Source organism: Columba livia, chromosome 19 (assembly GCF_036013475.1).
Source record: "Columba livia isolate bColLiv1 breed racing homer chromosome 19, bColLiv1.pat.W.v2, whole genome shotgun sequence".
NCBI lineage: Eukaryota > Metazoa > Chordata > Aves > Columbiformes > Columbidae > Columba > Columba livia.
In genome coordinates, this window is record NC_088620.1 from 6,014,599 (window position 1) to 6,035,026 (window position 20,428).

The following is a 20,428-nucleotide window of genomic DNA, read 5'->3' on the forward strand; positions in this document are numbered from 1 at the left end:
GCTGGGGCTCCCCCCAGGCCCCCTGCAGCTTCTGCCGCCCTCAGCACTAACGGGATTTCTGACCACGGTGGAAGAGCAGGGGCTGCCCAGCCCAGGCTGCGCCCCCAGAGCCCCGCGGGGCCGCGGTGCCTTCCCCCAGGCAGCTGGGACACCGGGGACATGAGGCACCGCCACCAACCGGCACCAGTTCACCCTCCCCCCGACCGGGGCCGCGCTGCCCGCTCCAGCCCCTCTCATCCCCAGGGACGCGCTGGCGGGGATCTCCGCTCCCAGCCGCCAAGGAAACCCGGGAAGGCAACGCCAAATCTTGTTCCAGGTCCCCATCTCACCCTTCTGCTTCCTTAGCAGGCATTTTTCAACCTAAGGAGTATTTAAATTAAGAAACAAGGCAAGAAGAATCAGTGTGAAGTACCAAAAACCTTTATTTCCCCCCCCCCCCCCCCAAACCATAACAACATTTGACATTATATTGATTTCCTCATATATTTGTTATTTCTCTACGTTAGGAACCAGATACAGAAAATACAAACACGATCTGTTGAATCAAAGACGGCACAGCATTCCATTAGAAAAAGAAACAAAAAACTAGAGGAGCAAGATAAAAATGGTGAAAAATAGTCATTCCCTCCAGCCCCAACTTTCCAAGAATCATCATCAAAATAGAGCAGTGGAAGTAGCTTCTCTTTGTAAACGCACTTCTGCTTTAAGAAAAAAGTTAGAATTTATCTTTAGATTTCAAAGTAAAAAAATGTTAAACTATCTTTCAAGCAATTTTGGAAGTTTGCATAGACCCATTCCCTTTCCAAAAATATCAGCCATCTCTCTATAGAATCTGATATAAATCAAGTGCACGCCTCATCTGAAGATCACCAAGCTCAATCAACTCTCAAGAAAATAAAACATGATCTCCCCTTCTCCTCCCTCCCCCCACAAAAATATGGGCTCTACCGTTATTCCTCGTGTTTGAGGCAAGTGACGAGGCGCAGCCACACCTCTTGCTCACAGCTTCATCCAAATTCCTTCTTTCATTTCCCAGGTTTTCACCTCCGGTCCCTCCTGACAGGGCTGGGGTGACGCGACGTGGAGCTGTGGGGGCGCTCGGATGGGCCGATGGACGATGTGGGAGGAGTTTTACACTTATCAACGCCATCCCCAGCGAGAAAAGTGGCTTTTCAAGGAGAAACACCTGCGACCAGGCACAGTGTTTGTAGGGATTCACCCCCCGGGACCAGCCTTGTCCACAGGGCTCAGTCACCAGAGCAAGAACACGTTCAGCTTGAGGGGACGGGGCAGGAGGGGAATTTCTGCAGCCCCCTCTCCAGGAGGGGTGTTTAACCTATGTGCTCTAGCGTACCTGGAGTGAGGTTTTATTTCCCAGAGGTTCATAACAGCACGTGCAGAGTCCAGCTGCACGGCCACCAGTTTAAAAAGAAACAGCGACGACAAAATAAATTAAAAAAAAAAAGAGTCAACCCCTCCTATTAAGATGCGAATGAAATGCGTATTTCTTCAGGTCTCAGCCTGGTTTGGAACCCTCTAAAAAACTGAAGCAAACGTTTAAAAGGGCTTATTAAGTTTCTGCAGGGGGCAAAGTGATGTGGCAACAAGAGGGGGGAGAGATCACACGCCTGCTGCTATCGCACCGAGGGTCCGGACAGCACCAGGACCCCACCTAAAGCGCCGACCTTGCAAAAGAAGACGGAGGAGCAACATCCTTCTCCCCCTTTCTCCAATCACAATTTCCAGTTGAAACCCATCTCCTTCACCAAGCCACAACTAAGCCTGTTCTTTTGGATATACACTCAGTTTATATACTTTTATTTTTTTTTTTTTTTAAAGTTAGTAAAAAAGTTACATTGAATTTCCCAATGGGTTTCCACAAGCTGAAGGTCCAGCCGCAGGGTGAGCGGAGCCCACACGTTTTGTCTGGCCCCGAGACCGGAGCAGAGAGCCAGCTCTGCTCTGCGGGGCCAGCCAGGCGTGAGCAGCCCTGCTCGCCAGCCTCTGAAACCCAGGGGACACAAAGTCTCGCCAATAAAGGGCCTTTTATTTATTTAAGCCACCTCTGAATCCCCTGAGAAGGGGAACAACGTGGGGAAGAACATCCCCCCTCCCCCCCGAAATAAAATATCCATGAAACAATAATGCAGTCAAAAAAAACCGCCCCCAAAACAACAAAACAAACAACCACACCAGCCTGCTGGGTGTATAAAAGAAAAAAAAAATCAATAAACTTCACGACAAAAGGAAAAAATACCCAAAGGGAAGTAGCCAGCGGTTTGGGTCTGGAAACTGGTTCACTTCTTAAATGTTCAAAGTCCAAGAAGGAGCAGATGGCAGCGATGCCACAAGGAGAAAGTGCTCGTGAAATGCAGCCCCCCGAGAGATGGCAGCGAGTCTGGGGGACGAGCGACCCCAGTGCCATCGCCACCAGCTCGCGTGGCCACCGCCGGGCAGGGAGCCCGGGGATCGCCCGGGACGGACGTGCAGCGGGAGGGAGCTCCGCAGGACCTAGAAACGGGAACAGGCTCCTTCCCCCCCGCGTCTGCACTGGGCGCACCAGGCTGAACAACTCGGGCTGCTCTCTGATTCCTAACGAGGGGCAGGAGAGCGAACAAGCTACCAGGATTTGTGGAGTCGATAACAACGTGGAGATGAGGAAGAGATGCCCTACGAGATACAGTTATCAAAAACGCAAGCAGTGATGTGCCAAGCTGCGGGAGGCCAAGGCAGAGCTGTGCCCAGGTTGGCCGCAGCCATGCGATGGAGCAGATTGCACCTCTGCCAGCCCAGGATGATGAGACCAGCTTTCTGAAAAAGCTCAACTGCTTCTCTGGGAAGAGATTCCTCCCTCTGTCCCACTGCACCTCGGAGCAGCCGCCTGTCGCCACTGGAAGCCCAGAAGCACACGCTGGGTTCCCAACTGCTCTGACAGCCACCGCTGTTTCTCATGGGAACAGGGGCAAAGCAGCAGAAGCGAGCTGGGTTTTGGCCTCTCTTCCTGGCTTACATCTGCTCCTTTCGGGTCCTGGCTGGAGCCAATTTCCTGGGGGGCTTCGCTGGCCCCTGTGGAGCAGCCAGAGCCCCAGCTCGGCAGGGCCATCACCACGCTGCCTGAGCGGAGGGTCAGGCCAGGTCTGGATTGCTGGCAGAGCCCCAGAGAGGGAGAAAAACCAAATTCTCTGCTTCCTGCAGACACGCAGCACCCCGGGCACAGGGCAGGATGCTCACCAGCCTGCTCTCAAGTGCCAAACCTACCCAGGCTGAATGGGGAAGAGATTCCCAGTAAAAACCACCAGCAAGCACGAAAGAGTTTTTGTTCTAGACAGACCCCAAAGATCCAACGCATGTTCCCTACGTTAACACCAAACCAAGGTGTTGCCTGTGCCCCTTCTTACCCTAATCCAAAGATAATTCCCTTTGAAGGGAAAGGGTGAAAAAGATCCATGTCCTATAGGTGGTCTGTCCAAACACAGAACGAAACCAATTGACTCAAAGAGAGAAACTGTCAAAACACGAGTAAGCAGCCATATAGCTGTGCCACACCACCCAGCACCTCCTGTGCAGCCATCCTTAGCTAGCAGGGCCAACAAAAAATATAAATCAAGGACTTTTCATTCCTTGCTTCTCATTCTGTCAAATTCCCTTTTCCAGCAGCTGATCTGCATGCATTCTGGCCACAGAGACCACAATCCTTGTTTTTTTAGTTCTCCTTTAAAAAAAAGCTTTACAACAACCAATAATTTGAACACCAAGGTGATCAGTTACAAGTCTTTCCCTACTGAACGGGACAAGTGTGTCAGAGGGGGACACATTCCCGGCTGTGCCCAGGAACGTGCCACTGCTCTGAGGACAAGAGAGGAAAGGGCACGACACAGAAATAGCTTATCGGAAGGAAGGGCTGCAAGCACAGCCTGTCCATGCTGTACAGATCCTCGTCTGCAATCCAGCTGCCAGGAGAATCTCTTAAGTGGGAGCTGAAAGGGACCGACCTCCCTGTCAGACACTGCACGGAAAAGCAGCAGCTGAAGCGTCACACAACTGCAGAAACCAAACCCAAAGAAGAGCAAATCGAAAGATCAACCGGAAAACAGTTTGAAGCCTTGTCAGAAGAGTTCTTTCACCACGGAGCAGGTAAGAGTGGCTGCTGTGGCTAACGCAGCAGAAAACACCCCTTCTGCCTTTGAGGGCAGAGACAGTGGCTTCTCCCCAATCCCAAAAGGAACCAGCTCAGGCGCAGACCCCTGCTGACAGGGCAACCAACACCAATCCCCTCCCTGGCCCAGGGCGAGAGAGGGAATTGTTAATAATGGCCACTGCAGCCAACTGCGTCCTGCTCTGGCCCAGGGGAGGCCTGTCAGATAACCAGATTCTTTTCACAGTCCAAGAAGGGCAGTTCCCTTCCTGAGCCAAAAAAAAAAAGAGAAAAAAAGAAAACAGAGGCTTTGTATTCCAAGCTCCAACAGTGACTATTTGCTGAATCAGTCCAGCGAACGGGGATTATGCTCCTGGAACAGCAAGTAGAAGCCTCCTCCAGGTAAAATCTGGAACCTCTAAAGTGCTCCTGCTAATGCTGATGGATGAACACGGCCCTCCCATGCCCAGCAGTGGAAGGGTGTGATGCAGTTAGTGGTATAACAAGCATTAGCATTTAACCGTTTTATCAACTCCCATCTGGATTGCGGTAGTTTTCTGAAATGCACTTTTGGGAGATATTTCCTATGAGAAGAGGATGTTTGGGGATTTGAGAGCAGGAAGGTGAAGTGCACACCATAGCATACCTTGTTCAGTTAAACCGTTGCCTTGGAAGGTGAAGGTTCCTTTGCAGAGTCAACGGGATCAAGCGTCCTGCAAGTGGCCATTTCACTGTGTCACCAACAAGCAGCTCTCAGTTTGGTTAGAATCGTTTCCCCCTCCCCCAGTGGTTTGAAGAGTTCACAGTGGTATAACCCAACGCTTTGAGGAGACAGAAGCTGAGAAGTCCCCTGTTGCAAGTGAACGGGTGGAGTGAGGGATGCAGATGAGCAACATCCTCGAGGACTAAGGATAAACCCAACAGACACCTCATGTCTGATCAGGAACGGGGGGAAGGCAGGCACTGGAAGAATTGGGAAGCGGAGAAGGGTAATGCCAACACAGGGAAAGTGCATGATCTGGAGCGGTCTCGGAGCAGTTCTGCAGTGCAAATGTATGGGGAGGGTTGTGGAGAAATCCCTTCTGGAATGCTGCATGAAGAGAGGTAAAGGTTGGCAACCATGTGGCAGCGGACGGGGTAGGGGGCCTGTTTCCAGCAGCTCTACCCTGTTCTTCACATTTAGTGGGTTTCAATCACCACTGGCTCGTAAACTCCAGATGAGACCCTGGGGGGTGGCAGAGGGAAAGACGAGAAACCAGGTTATTTTCCCCAGTCACTTAGAGCATGCAAGTTCTTATTCAGAGCTCTGCACTCAGAAACATCGCCCTCTAACCCCACACAAAATACTGAAAATAACGAGTCAGTCTGGCGAGAAGTCAATCCTCGTAACACAAAACAGACAGCTACGTGGCAAGCTAACCGTAGAGCACTTGAAAGAGCCGGGTTAACACATGAATCCTTCTAAAGGACAGAGGAAAGGGGGGAGTAGCCTGTGCAAATGCCACTGTTCCTGGCTTTGCTTTACTCCCAGTTTTGTCACTGACTTGATGCATCTTTGCATTAGCATTATTGCTTTATGTTTTAGCCTCAAAAGGTGCTATAAAGCATCAAACACGACTAGCCAAGACACTGTACTGAGACCTATTAAGTTTTATTTGTTCTGAAGTCTTTCATGAGAGAATGAGCCTTTGACAAAGATAGAGGTGGCAGGGAAAAGGGACAATAAACCAGGCTACTGCAGTTTTGCTGCAGGCCGGCAGGAGGCAAAGCTCCTGCATTTAGCTGGGCATGGAGCAAACAGGAACCAGCCTCTCCCATTTTGTCCTTTTACTTCTGTTCTTGGAGCTATCAACTAGGATCACATTATCTCTCTGCGCTCCCGCTGAGAACTGCCTTCATACTCCAGTGCAGCTGTAGCCTGTCACCAGAGGGATCCCAAGGGTGTTAATGTGGGAATAAAGCCACCACGTAGCACATGATGTTTAGAAATCTCTCCTGTAGCAAAAAGTGGAAGTTTCCTGGGTACCATGACCTAACCCATCACTCCGGAGCGCCTCAGTCTGCCTTTCGGGGAAGCCTACCTGTTTCCCAGCTGAATACCACTCAATGTAGTTGTTCCATCTCTGCTCACAAACAACCTCAGGTTACTGTCTGCAAGATAGAAAAGGAAGCAAGACATCAAAATCCAGAACTACTAACAGCTGCCAGGTACTCCCAGCCGCATTGCGCACTGGTCAGAACAAGTGCATTTCTGGGAACACACGTGCGCACTTTCTGGTATTCCCACAGTAATAGAGCGCCTGGGAACAGATCAACCACAGCATTAAGCTTTGGAAGAGTAAACGCAGAGAAATGAATTCAATTATATTCCTCCAGCTGTTTCTTTTAAGGCAATTCCATTGATGCATGTTGTTGGTCAGCTTAAACACATCTGAACAGATGAGATGTGGGGCCTCATGCTGCTTTTGTAGGCTCATCATGGGAGGATAAATTCAGCATGTTCTGCTGGTGGGAGGTGGCCGCATTCAGTCTGGTTTTAACTCATGCTGAGCAAGGTGTAAATCCCCCTTTGGTAAGAGTGTTGCCATATGCAATGATTTAAGGTGACTAATGGTAAACTACAAGCCAGGCGCAGGTTTAAAACTTACTGAAAAACCACAACGAGATAGAAGAAACGAGATTGATTTCTAGGCTAAACTGGAGGATTAAAACAAATGCAGAGATACTATCAGTTTTCTCTTAACAGATGCTGTGACTTCAGTGGAGAAAACCCCTCCTTAGGCTTTTGAACAGACCCGATCAGCAGCACACCGTGACCCACCTTTCTTCCCATATTTTTGGAGAGATGTGCTGTTTTCCCTCTAGTTGTACTCTCCTATTTTAATAAATACCCTTGGGCTGACCCTGGACAAAAGCCACTAGAGCAGTGCAGATAGCTGATGTCACCGATTTTCACTGCCCTGAAGAACCGGTATTTTTCCTGTCTCATCCCGTATGTTTGAGCTACTGTTCAACCTCTGCTGCAGTGTGTGGAACAGCAGCGAGCCCTGTTTGCTAATGGATAAGCAGCTCTGAAATCCACATGGTTTGTTTACCTACCAGAGAAACACCTAGCAAGCACTGAAAGCAAATCACTGTCAAAAGGGGAAAGGAGTCCATGACAGACCAGACCAGACTCTGAAAGTTTGGCAGCCTGGCTAAAGGAACAGCCAAGACATCCCCTTCGAGACGCCTCCTCTCACCTTCAGTATTGCTGACATCTGTGAAGTCCTGACTCTGCATTATTTTCTCCACTATATCACCAGCATCGATCCTGGTGTCATCCACTCGGGTTGGGTGACTCTCTACCGAATCCTTTTTCCTCCTGGGGAGAAAAAATAAGGGGAAGACTTACTCAGCTTTTCAAGACACAGACTTTCAGATACTCTCCTGCTTCCCTTGGCAATAGCCTCCTTCTCAGCAGCTACTTCCAGTCTTACACAGAGGAGAGTCTGTTTTGTCTTCCCAGAGAAGGGGCTTTGCTCCTTGGTTACCTACCGGGAGGGTCTGTCCAGCAGAAGGGCTGGTCTGGGGGGGCGAGGTGGCTTCTCTAGTTTGTGGTCCCGCTCCCCCTCAGGACACTCCACCGTCATGCTGAGCCCCCCGGACGCGCTGCTGCTGGTGGAGGTGTTCCGGCGATGGGTCAAGTCGGACATGCTAGAAGAGCGGGAGTGCTCCGTGCTGTAACCTGCAAACACACAGCGATTACAAACCAGATCTCCCCCCTCTCCTGGCGGCACAGCTAACAGGCAGGGCAGCTTCAAAACAGCATTTCTGCTCCCATGTACAGAAGTTTAGACATATATTTATGAGCAAAGACTAAACAGGAGACTGATACTGCAGAGCAGGGTGGGAGAGATGGCTGCAAATTGCTCTCACAAGAGCTCCTTGCAGGAGAGAAAATGGATGGGGCCAGCGCTGGCAGATCAATGGTTACCGGAGATCTTGGACTGCTGGCTGGCGTAGCTGGAGTTCCGTGAGTGCCCCGAGTGGAAAACTTCCTCTGGGCTGGACAGGTTCTGATCCGGTTCTTCTGGGACACCTGCCAAGAAACAACAGGGCACTCTGCTTACACCGTAACCACCTTGGGCTGGAGGCTGATCTGGGGATGCTGGATCAAGGAGAGGGCAAGTCCGATGGCAGAGCCCTGCTGTACAGGCTGGCACAGAGCTTAGAAGCAGCTGGGGAGTGGGGAAGGCAACAAGGAGCTTTTCTGTCCAGCTCATCACTAATTCTCACACCCAGTGCATGAACTTACAACCCTCTCTGGGGTCTTGAAGGATCTAGAAGGACAAGTAGTATCTGAAGCTGCCTATAGTTAACATTAAGCTATGACCAAGAAAGTATCAAATGGCCACTCCCAGTAAAGTATTACAACCTCCATTCAGGTGCTTCTCCTGCTACTACCTTTCCCCTTTCTATTACTTGTGAGAGGGCCTGTGCCATTTAAATCACATCTGAATTTGGTACAGAAACCTCAGTATAACAATGATCCTTGTGGGTCCCTTTCAACTCAGGACATTCTATGACTATGACCCCTGCGCCTTTGCTATCACCTTGCTCGTGTCTCTTGCAGCAAGCATATCCAAAAGCGCACACGTCTGACATGTTAGCCAGCTTTTTAAGGAAAGCATTTGCATAGTGTGCTAAATCACTGAGCTGATGAGACCAGGGTGTTGTTTTGGTGCAGCATATCTGCCTGTGCGTTTGGAGCACGCTGGCAAGAGAAAAAGGCTATGGGAAAATACAGCGCCCTTGAAAAGGGGCTCATACAGAAGCCAAAGAACTCTGCATCAGCAGCTGGAACACAGCCATCAGACCTCAAACCAACCTCTAAAACCTTCAGAGGAACTTTTCTAGAAGATAAGTCTGAGCAACAGAATAGCTGAGTGGAGAATAATGTTAAGTGTGATTGAATACAGTGGAAAGCAGGGATGAGAGCAATACGTGAATTATTAAATTCCCAGCAAAAATAAACAAATTGCTTTATCTTCACTAACAGAAACATATGGCAAAGATTTATGCTTCCTCTCCTCAGTTGTACTTATAGATGGGTTTTCCTCAATTTTCTTAATGAGCAGAGGGGTGAGGATGGGTGCAGGAAAACATGAAAAATTAAATGTTTTTTGTGCATGCAACGGCTGGGAAAAACAAGAGTGTCCAGGCACAGCCAAGCGTCACGAGGCTCCAGGATGGGCATCCATACCTGAGCTAAGGATGGCAGCTCTTGGCTTGGCCTGGCGCAGAGAGCCGATCGCGGCGGAACTGCTGCTGCTGCTGCTCGTGGTTCCCTCGCCCTTACAGGTCAGCTGCAGGGTCGAGTCCTGACCCGGGATGGAGATGGATTTGGCGGTGGAAGGAGGTCTGGAAACAGAAGCGAAGGAGGTTACAAACTGCCAGGCAAGGGCTGGGAATCACCCAATCGCACCAGCGATTCCCATGCTGCTCTATCGAGAGGGTCCCCTCGCCTGCACCCACCCTTGGTGGGGGAGCTGGCAGCCCCCTGCGACCAGTGACGCAGCATGATATTGGGATTTCCTACGTGCAAGGCTCAGGTCCTCCCTACCTCATACTGCATCCTGACTGCACCACAAAGAAAAGCAAGTTTTGGAGGTAAATGAAGGCAAAAAGTGACCATTCAATGATTTATACAGGACAACAGGCTCAGAGCCTACAACCACCCTCCACAAGACCATCCAGAGCTGCCCTTTTTCCCCCCCAACATGTGTCCAGTGGCCAGCTGGCTTCACAAGCAGGAACCAGCTTGCTGTTTTCCAGCTCTCAATTCCAGCAGCCTTTCAGCACACCTTTCTGACTCAGGTCAAAACCAAACCTTTAATCTCAGCAACCCCATCCCCCTAAGCGAGTACTTTTACAGCTACCAAATAACCTTTCCATTTTTTAACTGGCTATTAAAACCCCTTTTCCGCGAGACTGAAGTGTTTTTCCAGCTGTCAACATTATTTTTTCTGGTTATTTCTGCGTGCTCCCAACATCCCTTTGTAAATGCTGACTGCAGGGCAGAGCTGCGAGTGCATGGAGCCCCCTCCCTTCCTCCCTAAGTGTTTTTGGGTGGAAGCCACGGTACGCGCAGCGTGGCAAAGAGAATAGTCCTGTTGGAGCACTAACCTCCCTGTAGCCCAAAGTCTGAACTGGAACTAATGGATCATATTCAGCTTTTTAAGAGAGGATTGGGAAAGAAAACCTTCTATTTGTCTCACTCGGTGATCTGAGGGAAGATGCTACATGAGAGGACATTTGCAGGTTTCAGGAAACCCACAGCATGCCTTCACCAGGAAAAAAAACCCTCCTTAATCATATTATCAGTGATTTACACACACCCAGGTACTTTGGGGACTTTGCTTCGCAGGTTAATAAAGCCTTTACAGCCTTCATCAAGCAAATGGTTCCTGCAGCAGCTGTTGGGTCAGCGCGGGGGTCCGGCAGCTCCAGCAGCTTCTGCCTCCTGCACGACACCCGGGAGAAGGTTCGCCCGGGCGAGTTGGTGCTCGGAAGTGATTTCCAGCACAGTTTTATTCCTGCCTAATCCCTAATGAGAACCATTTCTCAAAAGCTCTACCGATCAAGGACCATTCTACGTGCAAAGCTTCCATTTTTAGACATTTGCACATCGTTAACCTATAAGGAAGAAAATGGGAACGACTACAAAAATCCTTTAAGAAAATTAGGAGGTTTGACTTTCAGACTGACCCTACTTACATTAAATGGATATATATACCTGATTCTGCATCATTTTCAGACACTCTCAACAGCGAAATTTGCTTCCATAGTGAAGGAGCAACAGGTATTTGGCAGACATATTATTGCCAGACATCTTAGTACCCCAAATTTAAAACATCTGTTACTGTTCAAAGTTATGGCTTAAGATACACAAAACTTTTAAAACCACACTTCCTTCTGAAGCAGATTTTTTTCAGAATCAGATGACACTGCATTTAGCGTTCAAAAGCTTCAGAAAATGCTGCAGCGCTATGAAAAGCCATTCACAAAATCAACTTACAAGTTACGCAGCATTTTAGAACGAGAATGCAAGCTGATTTCTACACTTGAAGCTAGCTCCTAAAATTAGACCTTTTAGCCCAGAATACCACAGATACAAGAGATGGCCTCAGGGTAAAGCTTTTTTCTCTCATACTGTTGGGAGTCAACACAAACTACATTATACATCAGCACATGGCTGGGACTGCAGAGTCTTGCAAGGCTATACTGCAGTATCAAGGTACATCTTGCCAGTTTATTTGTTAGTTGATCCCCCAAGAACTCTTTAAGCAACAATTCTGCTCCACAGCTTAACTGTATTTATTCTTCCCTATCATTCTGCATTAAAAAACAGTCCATGATCACGATTTTTCTACTAATTAATACAAATTGTGAACCTAGGTCCTTGCAGAAGAAAAGGAGAACTAAAATGTTTTGGCCTTGCAGTATTTTTGTTGCTGTTTCAATTCAAGATCTTTACCCTGTGTAATATGTGCTGAAGTTTGTCTGTTTCCAAGACTTTTTCATTGACCTTTCCCCTTCTCGGAGGGCAGTGAAACCGAGCCCAGAGCTATGAGAAATCCTGTTTTATGCAAAACATGAAGTTTGTTATCAACGTCCGTTAGTTTCCAAAACCTGACACTAGCAGAAAAAAATACTGGCACAACCAATAACCAAGCTGGAAATACCAGAGCGGAGAACAAACCAACCAACAGCACAGGCTGGCTTAGCTCCTCCAGCTAATCCAGACCTCCAGTTCCAAGCTTTCCCCTGTACATCCCAATATCAAGACCATCTTTTCCCCCTCTCCATCAGCTTTAGTCTCAAGCAGAGAAAAGCAAAAGAACCAGGTGTCCTGGTTTGCTCAGAAGAGGACAAGCACCCAGAAACTCACGTTTTGAAGCAGGGGTCTCCCGACAGCAGGGACATTCCGATTGTGACCTGGAGAGGGGGGACAAGGCACATCGTTAGCTGTGAGCTCCTCACTTCCCACCAGCCAGGAGGTCAAGGGCTTGGTGTGAGGATTAGCAAGACCTAGTTCCTTTCCAAAGGAAATCAGCTTCAGGGATTTCGCAAGGCGTTTCCCTCCCTGCCGCACGTCACTGGCATTGGCAGCTCCAAGCGGCAGTAGCTCAGCAGGACACCAGCCTGGCCACCCCAACAACACACTGAGAACTTCCACCCGTCCCGTTCACACCTTTGATGACAAAGAATGCTGTCAAGGGTCAGCGCTTGGCCAAATGGATGCCAAGATACCAAAGGGCAACTCTGATGATGGGAAACTTCCAAGCCAGACGAGCAGCATAAAAGCAAAATCCTGCCTCTGTACGTGGCAGGACCTTGGCTCAGGCCTAGCACTGCGCCCTGGCTGCAGTCGTTCCAAATTCAATAGTAGGATTTCCACCATAGCAGCAGCTGCTGTACCTTTAGGATGGAGTTGTCCTGTCGGGTGTTCTTAGTATCGTATCCTTCCAGCAAGCAGCAACGGACGGTGGATCCAGAGCCCGCAAATTCTGCCAGATTTAGATCAGCAAAGCCCAGCTGTAGCCAAGAAAACAATGAAGGGGAAGGGGAGAGAACAACAGAAGTCACTCAATAAGGGGATACGTGGTGTCACACAAAGGAAGGGAGCGCATCTGCGAGCGAGGGCAGAAACGGGAGCCGGTGCACAGGCAGTTGTGGTGGCAAACACCCCCTGCTCTGGAGGACGGGCAGGGTGACACTCCTAATCTCCAGCCAGGTGGACACCTGAAGCCCTCAGGAAGCCAGTCCTGCCTGGAGGAAGGACGTACAGCGGCGGTGCTGGCCAGGAGAGCGTTAACCAGCCCACAGCCCTTGCATAACCAAGGACATGGAAGGCACTAGGTCAACGATGTGGAAAAAACAGAATCGCACATACACAAACACAATAAGGCGCTCTTTGTATCGGGCCATCCCAGAATGCAGCGGAGCATGCGAACCAGGAGATGAAAGGATATTGTTACAGGGCAAAGTGACACTGTCCCGAAAAACAACAGCAGGACTTTCAGCCCAGCAAACTGAATGAAGCCCAGAGCCGAGCAGCAGCGCCTGTGCCTCAACACCACAGAAGCAGCTGCTGGGCTGGGGAAATCCTGGGGCAAAGTTTGCTCAGCACCACTAAGATTTAACTAGCGAGTAGGTGTGAGGGGCAGCAGGGAAGAGAAATATTTGGAGAGATTTAGTTGTGAGCTCTCTGAACCTTCTCTAACAAAGGGGAATCAAATGGGGAAGGTGACAGAAAGCTGAAGATCACAGGCAAATTCCAAGAGGCTACTGATGCCTCCAGAGTAAAGACAAACACAATGAAGAGGACTTTTGGTTTTCTGCTCTAATTCCTGGTGTTCAAATATAGTGTTTTATTCAAATAAAAAGTTACAATTTCTTTTACATGGAGCTTTAGCAATAAGAGTTAGTTGTGTCTCAGCTAATCTGATCAGGAAGAGATGCTGTGCCCCATATTTGGCCAAACCATCCACGCATGGAAGGTTTGCGTCACTTCAACACACAGGTCGGCTTACAGGAGAACGTGGAGAGAATGCGGAGGAGCAGCAGCTCAGGCCTGGCTGTTGTTCAGTACATTACACGACATTTCTCCTGCCCTGGTGTTGACAGGCAGATGATACAGCTGAACAGGGAACCTCAAACAGAAGCACCATCCTAAGGAAACGTGGTGCTCTGTCAACAGTGGGAGCTGATAGGGAGTTAGAGCACAAACCACAGGCGCTGCCGTGTGAGCCCTGGCTCCCGCTGCTCCAAATCAGAAGTCTAACCCACAGCCTGCACAAGACACATGATTCAGGGGAAGACAACAGCAAGATTAATGTAGCTGCTTCATCTATCGCTTTCTCAAAGGGGAAGAAGAGCTGATGGCAAAGGAAAAGAAAAAACACACAACTGTAGGATAGAGCAGGAACCCTTCTTCAGCAAAAAAATGAAGAGGAAAAAAAAGAAGGTAACTTTTCTCCCGTCTTAAAAATTCCCTTATATCAAGTGTTTCTCCAGCCCTTGCTGTAGATGTTCCTCTATATCTTCTAGCCAAGGGCTATGCTGCTTGCTGAATATTCACTGATAAGGAAGAAAAAACACCACAACGAAGTTTTATCCTTCGGAGATAAGAAGGACAGGAGAACGCTACAGAGGGAGCTGCAATCCATCAGTGTGGCAAAACGAGAGGGCAGAGGGCAGAGGAGACACGGCACAACCACACCAGCAGAACGGACCAGACCCAGATGCGTCTCCCTCCACCACAGCACCAACTTATCAGAGAAGACAGACAAACAGACATCTGAGGACAGAGTGTGGGAGAACCCTCCAGCGACCCATGCGACGTGCTGAGGTCAGAAGCTCTTCTCAGGAAGCAGACTCCCAGTATATAAAGGAAGGATCCCTTAACAAAAGGATGTTTTCAGATGTAACCTTTCAGAATAGTTTCCTCAGTTTTCCAGCCAGCTGATGCTGTTCCTTCCAGCTTGGGGAAAGAGTTTCCGCTTTATCAGTCCTTCCTGTTGGCTTCCGCTCTATAACCCCGACACTGAAGTGACATTAACGTCAAACAAAAAGGTGCATGAATTGATGGAAACTCTGTCTTGAGCGCAAACAGCTCCATCACTCTCAGACCCTGCTGAAGGGGGGAACAGGTAAAGAGGGCATTCACAAGCTGCATTTTCCCCTACATCTGCTGGAACAATTGGAAGAGTTTGCAGCTGTTTTGAATGGGGATGGGAAAATAATTGCATGAACACATGCCACAGACTTCTGCTGGAAACGTCAGGAATCTCAAGTAAGTCAGTTCTGCCCCAAGGACCTGCCTGGAACAAGCCTGGTCCATAGAGGAACTGGTGTGACATCTCTAGTTTCTGTGCTGCCGAAATGCTCAGGTCATGTTCTGTTGAATTCGAGGGGAACACGTCTGTCTTCTTCACAGGAGACCAAGCAAGATACCAGCCCAAGACATGAGGAGTTGAGATTTGGGCTCCAATTCCAGGCTGGAACAACTAGGTCTCTTTCAAAATGTCACTAAACACAACTGGAGACTGAGTAAAAGGGGAGTAGGTTAGAACATGACCTGCATAAGAGTGCAGGTTAACTCCACCATGGAAACCTGTCTTCAGGCTTCCTTTAATTCTGCATTTATGACTACTGTGGGAAACTTGCAGATGGACACTGCTGGAGGAACGAGCTGATGCATTTACCTTGTCTCAGAGGCACGTGTCTTCTTCCAGCTCCCTGCACAGGCAGCTCTGCAGAACGGAGGAATAACCTCCCCCCAGCGAAAATGTAGTGAAAGAGAAACTGATGGCCCTAGAGACCGTGTCCTAATTAGCAACAAAAAAGGAATGGCTGGGCAGCAGCACTGCACAGAGGAGTGAGCACAGTTCAGCCTCCAAAGCCAGCTGCCTCCATGGTCTCAGGAAGGATATCTATCGATTAGAAGAAATTCCTACAGGGTTGTGCATGACCCGAACATCTGTTTATTAGAAACTAGCAGCAGTGACTCATTTTCAAACAAACATGCTTTTGGGCTCTGTGCAAGCTCAGCTTCTTAAGGCAACGTTGTCTCTTGATCCAGCATAAATAGAAGAAGCGGGTGGCCCATTGTCTGTCCCATAGCACAGGCAAGAAAAATGGGGGGAAACAAACCAAATCCAACATTCCTGCTGGTCCGTTTGGTTCCTGCCTCGGTGTCTCCAGCGCTTTGGATGGCGCAGATTTCTGCTGTAGGTCTCTGCCACAGCCTGCTGCTGCGTTCTGCAGAACAGAACTGGAGTCTGTGTTTCTTTATGAGCAAGACGTTGCCAGAAGCCAGAGAGTTCACATCTGACTCAGAACTTCCCCAAAGTTTGAGGACACGCAGATCATCTTCCCAACCCCCTTCTCAAATCCACATCCAGTGCAATCTGGATCCTGGCCTAGCAAGTCGATTTTTTCGGGAAAATCACTTAACTCAGCTTAAATGTAAGAACAAATGACTGTCTCTCCAGATCACTTTGTGCAGCAGCCATTGGTTTCTACTGGGTGTAGAAGACAAGACCATCATCACTCTGCCACATTTGTCCTTTCTGTGCTCTTACCTTTGAGTAGGTTTTTCCGCCCTTCAGCTCCTATAACAGAAGACAAAACAAACAGGAAAAGCAGCTATTATTTGTGCTGGGGAAACAGGGGGAAAGTCATTACTCAATCCTGGAATTTGCTCTCAGGATTTCACAAGCCCTCTCGCAAGGGTTCCCACCACCCTGGTCATTCCCACCCTCTGTCAAACACCCTCACTGGAGAGTAAAGCTCCATTTGAGCCACATCACGGCCCAAACAATCCTTCTTTCCCACCGCCATCCATGCAATTCTTCTTGCTGCCAAAAAAGCAGCTAGTAACCAACAGCAGGACACTGCTGGTAGTACCTGCCTGAAGCAGGAGGTAGGTGCTCACCTTGCGGACAGACACTCTGCAGACACAGGGGTCCAGGAGTCCTGTGGCTGGGTTGGCACTCATTTTACACACAAAGGTGAATTTCTTTTTCCAGCGGACACAGTTTTCCTGAACTTCCTCTCTATGAGAAAGCAGAAAAAAGAAGAAAAAATAGTCTTCAAATAAAGGTACAAAGCCATATTATATGTGACTATTAAGTATCTTTTTTAATGACTGGCAACCTGGGCTGTGAAGAGCCTCTACAACACGGCTCGGTCCACACCACCTGAAACTGCACCACAGAAAGGTGTTATGTTAGCATCAAGCTTTTCACTAGTTAATACAGGTAAAATCCACCCAGGTTACAGGGAAGACTAATCATCCCATCAACAAAGTTTGCCTACAAAACTCTCACAAGCTCCCCAACATTTCCTGCTTAGCCGGTTTAGCTCATTCGCCGTCTGGCCTGGACAGATCCAGCCTCTATAAATGAACTGGGCTGAAGGTCTGCAGGCTTATCTTGCTATAAAATGCCTGTTTTGTACAGCAAGCATGCTACGTGTCCTGGACGGTTTGTCCTTCCCAGGCAGCTGTCCTGCTTCCTACGCTGGGCCCAGGCCAGTGAGGACGGCCAGCTTGAAGGAGGACAAAAATGCACGTGGAAATAAATGCTCCTGGGCGCACACAGACAGGACCACGCCGAGCAGACACCGCGCTTCAAATCATGGGAGGGTTTCAAACCCTGAAGCAGACTCAGCCAGGGAGGAGGTGGTTTTGCTGGCACAGTTTCTGAGTAGCCCACCCTGATCTCCAGGGTGAGAGGAGAAACACACAGGAGAATAGCAAAGCCTTTTCCAGCGCAGGAATCGCTTCAGGTACAGCTTTGGCTTCTGCAGAGCCCTCAGGGGAAGCTGGATTTCACCCTTCAAAGGAGGCAGGTTCAAAGGAGCCCAGACACGAGATGTGTGGGTCCTTCCACAGGGTCCTGGGTCCCCACTGATCCTCTGCAGGACATGGTCTGTTGGTGGCTCAGAGCTTGGCCCTCAGTTGATTAAGTTCTCAAAGAGCTGAGCCCGGTTGGGGGCAGGGAAGGGAAAGCACTTTTGACAGCTATGAGCTTGCAAGTTTGCATCTTGCTCTTATCTCTCCTCTTAGCACAGGACAAAGGGCAAGGACACCTGATAAACTGCTTTAGCAGGGAAAAGGAGGCTTCCCACCACCCAGCCTGGCACAGCGCAAGCCAGAGACCGAAGGCAAAGGGCAGAACCATCAGCCTTGGTCCTGCCGCGACTCTCCCGTGAAGGAAGGGCAGAAGCTGGCACTCGTACCAACAGGCCCTTCGGTAACCTCGAGGTGAGCCCAACAGGACACACACCAAGGACCAAGTCCCGACCCAGGAGGTCCTCACTAGTCTTCTGAGCCATTTTGTGGGATCTGAGCTTGCTGCTGGCCCAAGGCAAACAGGAGAGAACAGAAAAGGAGCAGCTGACAAATAACTGAAACCTATAATCCTCTATAACGCAGCTAAGGGATGATCATCCCTGCTTAAAACGTAGGAAAACAGAAGGCGGCAATTCCTCCAAGAGAGTGAACTTAAACGCCTTCCACACAGATCTAGGGCTTGCTATTGAAGTCACTGAAATGTGAGACATCTAAGTACCGAAAGTACCTTTGAACCTGGGATTAATTCAAGATGAGATCTGGTTCTCATTGCTCCGCTCAACTCACTCCAGCTCCTTCAGACAGAAGAAGAAACATTTCCAGAGGGATTTAAAAGGCTTTGGCGATAATAAAATATTCACTGAGCCAGCCAAATTAGGCAAGTTAAACTTCAGATGTGAGGTGCCTTAAACCTGACTTAATGGTCAGTATCTTGAACAACCTAAAGAAAGGAAAACTCAGATATAGATGAAAAAATGAATTCAACAGAATAGAAAAAAGCTTGTGAACACACGTGCTTCAGAAATGCAAGGAAGGTACATGGGATGCAGAAAACACTGAGTATTTTAGCGGCATTCGTTGTCTCTAAAAAGGAACCGCTATTTTCTGGAAAGCAAGGCTAATACTAATTCTGATAATGACACCAGGGCTTCAAGCCAAATTCCAGAAGGCAGCTACAACGGAACAATCTTCAGACCAGACAGGCACGACAAACCTCATTCAGGAACACGGCTCAGAGCTCCAGCTCCTGTCACAAGCAAGTATTTCAGTGACCAAGCTTCAGCTTTCCTTACTCAGGAATTCTCGCTCGTATCACAATGCAGAGATGATTAAGCATCTGCTGGATGCTGCTAAGTCCAATGAAGGCTAATTACTTCAAACCGTGGCAAAAAGTACTGATTAGTAATAGAGCTCCTTCGTAGCTAATTTGCTGTGAGCATAAGCTCCGCTAACACACGTTCTGCTTCTTATTAAGGATGTGTGTTGGCTTTCTAAAACTGCTGTAGATACCGCATGGTGCAAGTGGATTAGGAAAAGGATTTGGGGGGGTTACGTTACTCATGGCACTGCCAAGATGAACCCAAGCTGCAGGTGCATGTGTAGCTTGGGGCTTTTTATGCCTTTGGAATAGTGTGCACAGGGCAGAAAGGAGTTTACAGGGGAAAATTCAGAGCTGCTTTCCAGTCACAAGCTTCACAATCATTCAACAATGCCTTTCAACTGTCTTCTTTACTTTAAAGAGTGGTTTCTAAGGGTGTGGGCCTGTATCTTAGACAAGCAATCTCCAACGCTATTGTTTCAAGCAAAACGCTAAAAAATTAGTTCCATGTTTCCGAAAGATGGCATGTGGGGAAGCAATGGGCTTCATCTGTCCACCTCCCACCAAATTATCGTTAGGCTGGTAATTAGAGTACGCTAAAATAAGGAAAAAAGTGGACTCGGATGAGGAGCAGTTTTGCATTCAGCCCTAGAATATTCTCTGATGTGCAATTAGGAACCATCACACAGAAACCAAACACACCCAAGCAGTGCGGTGAGGGCTGCACCGAGAGGCGTTTCCTTCCATCCTAATCACAAGGCACCTAAAAGCAAAGCAGAAACTAGCAGCTTAAAACCATAAGTGTCTAATTTTAAATTTTAGTCTGTATTTGGAGAGACAGAAATAGAACAGACCAATGCCTGGTACTAGGTGCTAATTCAATGGGTCTTCAGAAGTTTTATTTTAAAAAAGGTGTCTGTACCATTTTGCAGAAAGACTCCCAGAAGGCTGAATCCCTGCCAAGCTAAGATTCACCCTCTTCTGACTCGAGACTTATTCAATGCTTTGTAATTACTCTTCCAGATCTAAATATACCTCCTCAGAATAAACCAATGCAACTCTGCGGCAGCTTTTGTGAAAAGCTGAGTTCCAGACAGAGCTTCTGGGGGTCTTGAGCTGCTCACCTCCCTCCCGCCGGACAGGACCATTCACTGCATCCCTCACCACCATCCCACCCCTTGAGTGATGATTTACCAGGAATAAAAGACCAGTTAGAAGAGGTTTCACCATAGCACAGGATGAATCCAAGCAACGGGAACGACGCACAGCAGCGACCCGTGGGTTCATCTGCTTTTGCAGTGAAGCCACCGAGGCCTCTTTGGGTTCAGATCTCACACACAGCCTTACCGCAGCTCTGGAGATGGGCACAGGAACACCAATGAACAGATTTTAGAGAAGAGATGCTTACCAGCTATGATTTTAGTGCCATGGACAGAGTAGCACTGTTACAGAAAGCCACAGAGCTCGTGATGAATGCAGGTTACCTAAAGCAAACGTTTCTAGAAAAAGGCCACGTATACGACCCACGCTATCTTGGGCCTGTGTCCCACATGGAAACCTCGCTAACGAA

At 48.7% G+C, this 20,428-nt stretch overlaps 1 protein-coding gene across 3 annotated transcripts in view; it reads right to left on the reverse strand.

The window, feature by feature from the left end:
• Positions 1-432: 432 nt before the first annotated feature.
• The window catches only part of EEIG1 (estrogen-induced osteoclastogenesis regulator 1), a 37,252-nt gene continuing 17,256 nt past the window's right edge, over positions 433-20,428 (reverse strand). For 2 of the 3 annotated variants that reach the window (XM_065035912.1, XM_065035911.1), the window contains exons 3-12: positions 16,620-16,740; positions 16,267-16,296; positions 12,599-12,715; positions 12,069-12,115; positions 9,381-9,538; positions 8,112-8,216; positions 7,673-7,862; positions 7,378-7,499; positions 6,217-6,286; positions 433-5,360 (exon numbers count right to left, since the gene is read on the reverse strand). In XM_065035912.1, the coding sequence (XP_064891984.1) occupies positions 5,315-5,360; positions 6,217-6,286; positions 7,378-7,499; positions 7,673-7,862; positions 8,112-8,216; positions 9,381-9,538; positions 12,069-12,115; positions 12,599-12,715; positions 16,267-16,296; positions 16,620-16,740 (1,006 nt within the window). In that variant the 3' untranslated portion in view covers positions 433-5,314. Of the gene's footprint in view, positions 5,361-5,767; positions 6,131-6,216; positions 6,287-7,377; positions 7,500-7,672; positions 7,863-8,111; positions 8,217-9,380; positions 9,539-12,068; positions 12,116-12,598; positions 12,716-16,266; positions 16,297-16,619; positions 16,741-20,428 lie in introns of those variants that run through there. The other variant, XM_065035913.1, reaches the window with a different exon arrangement.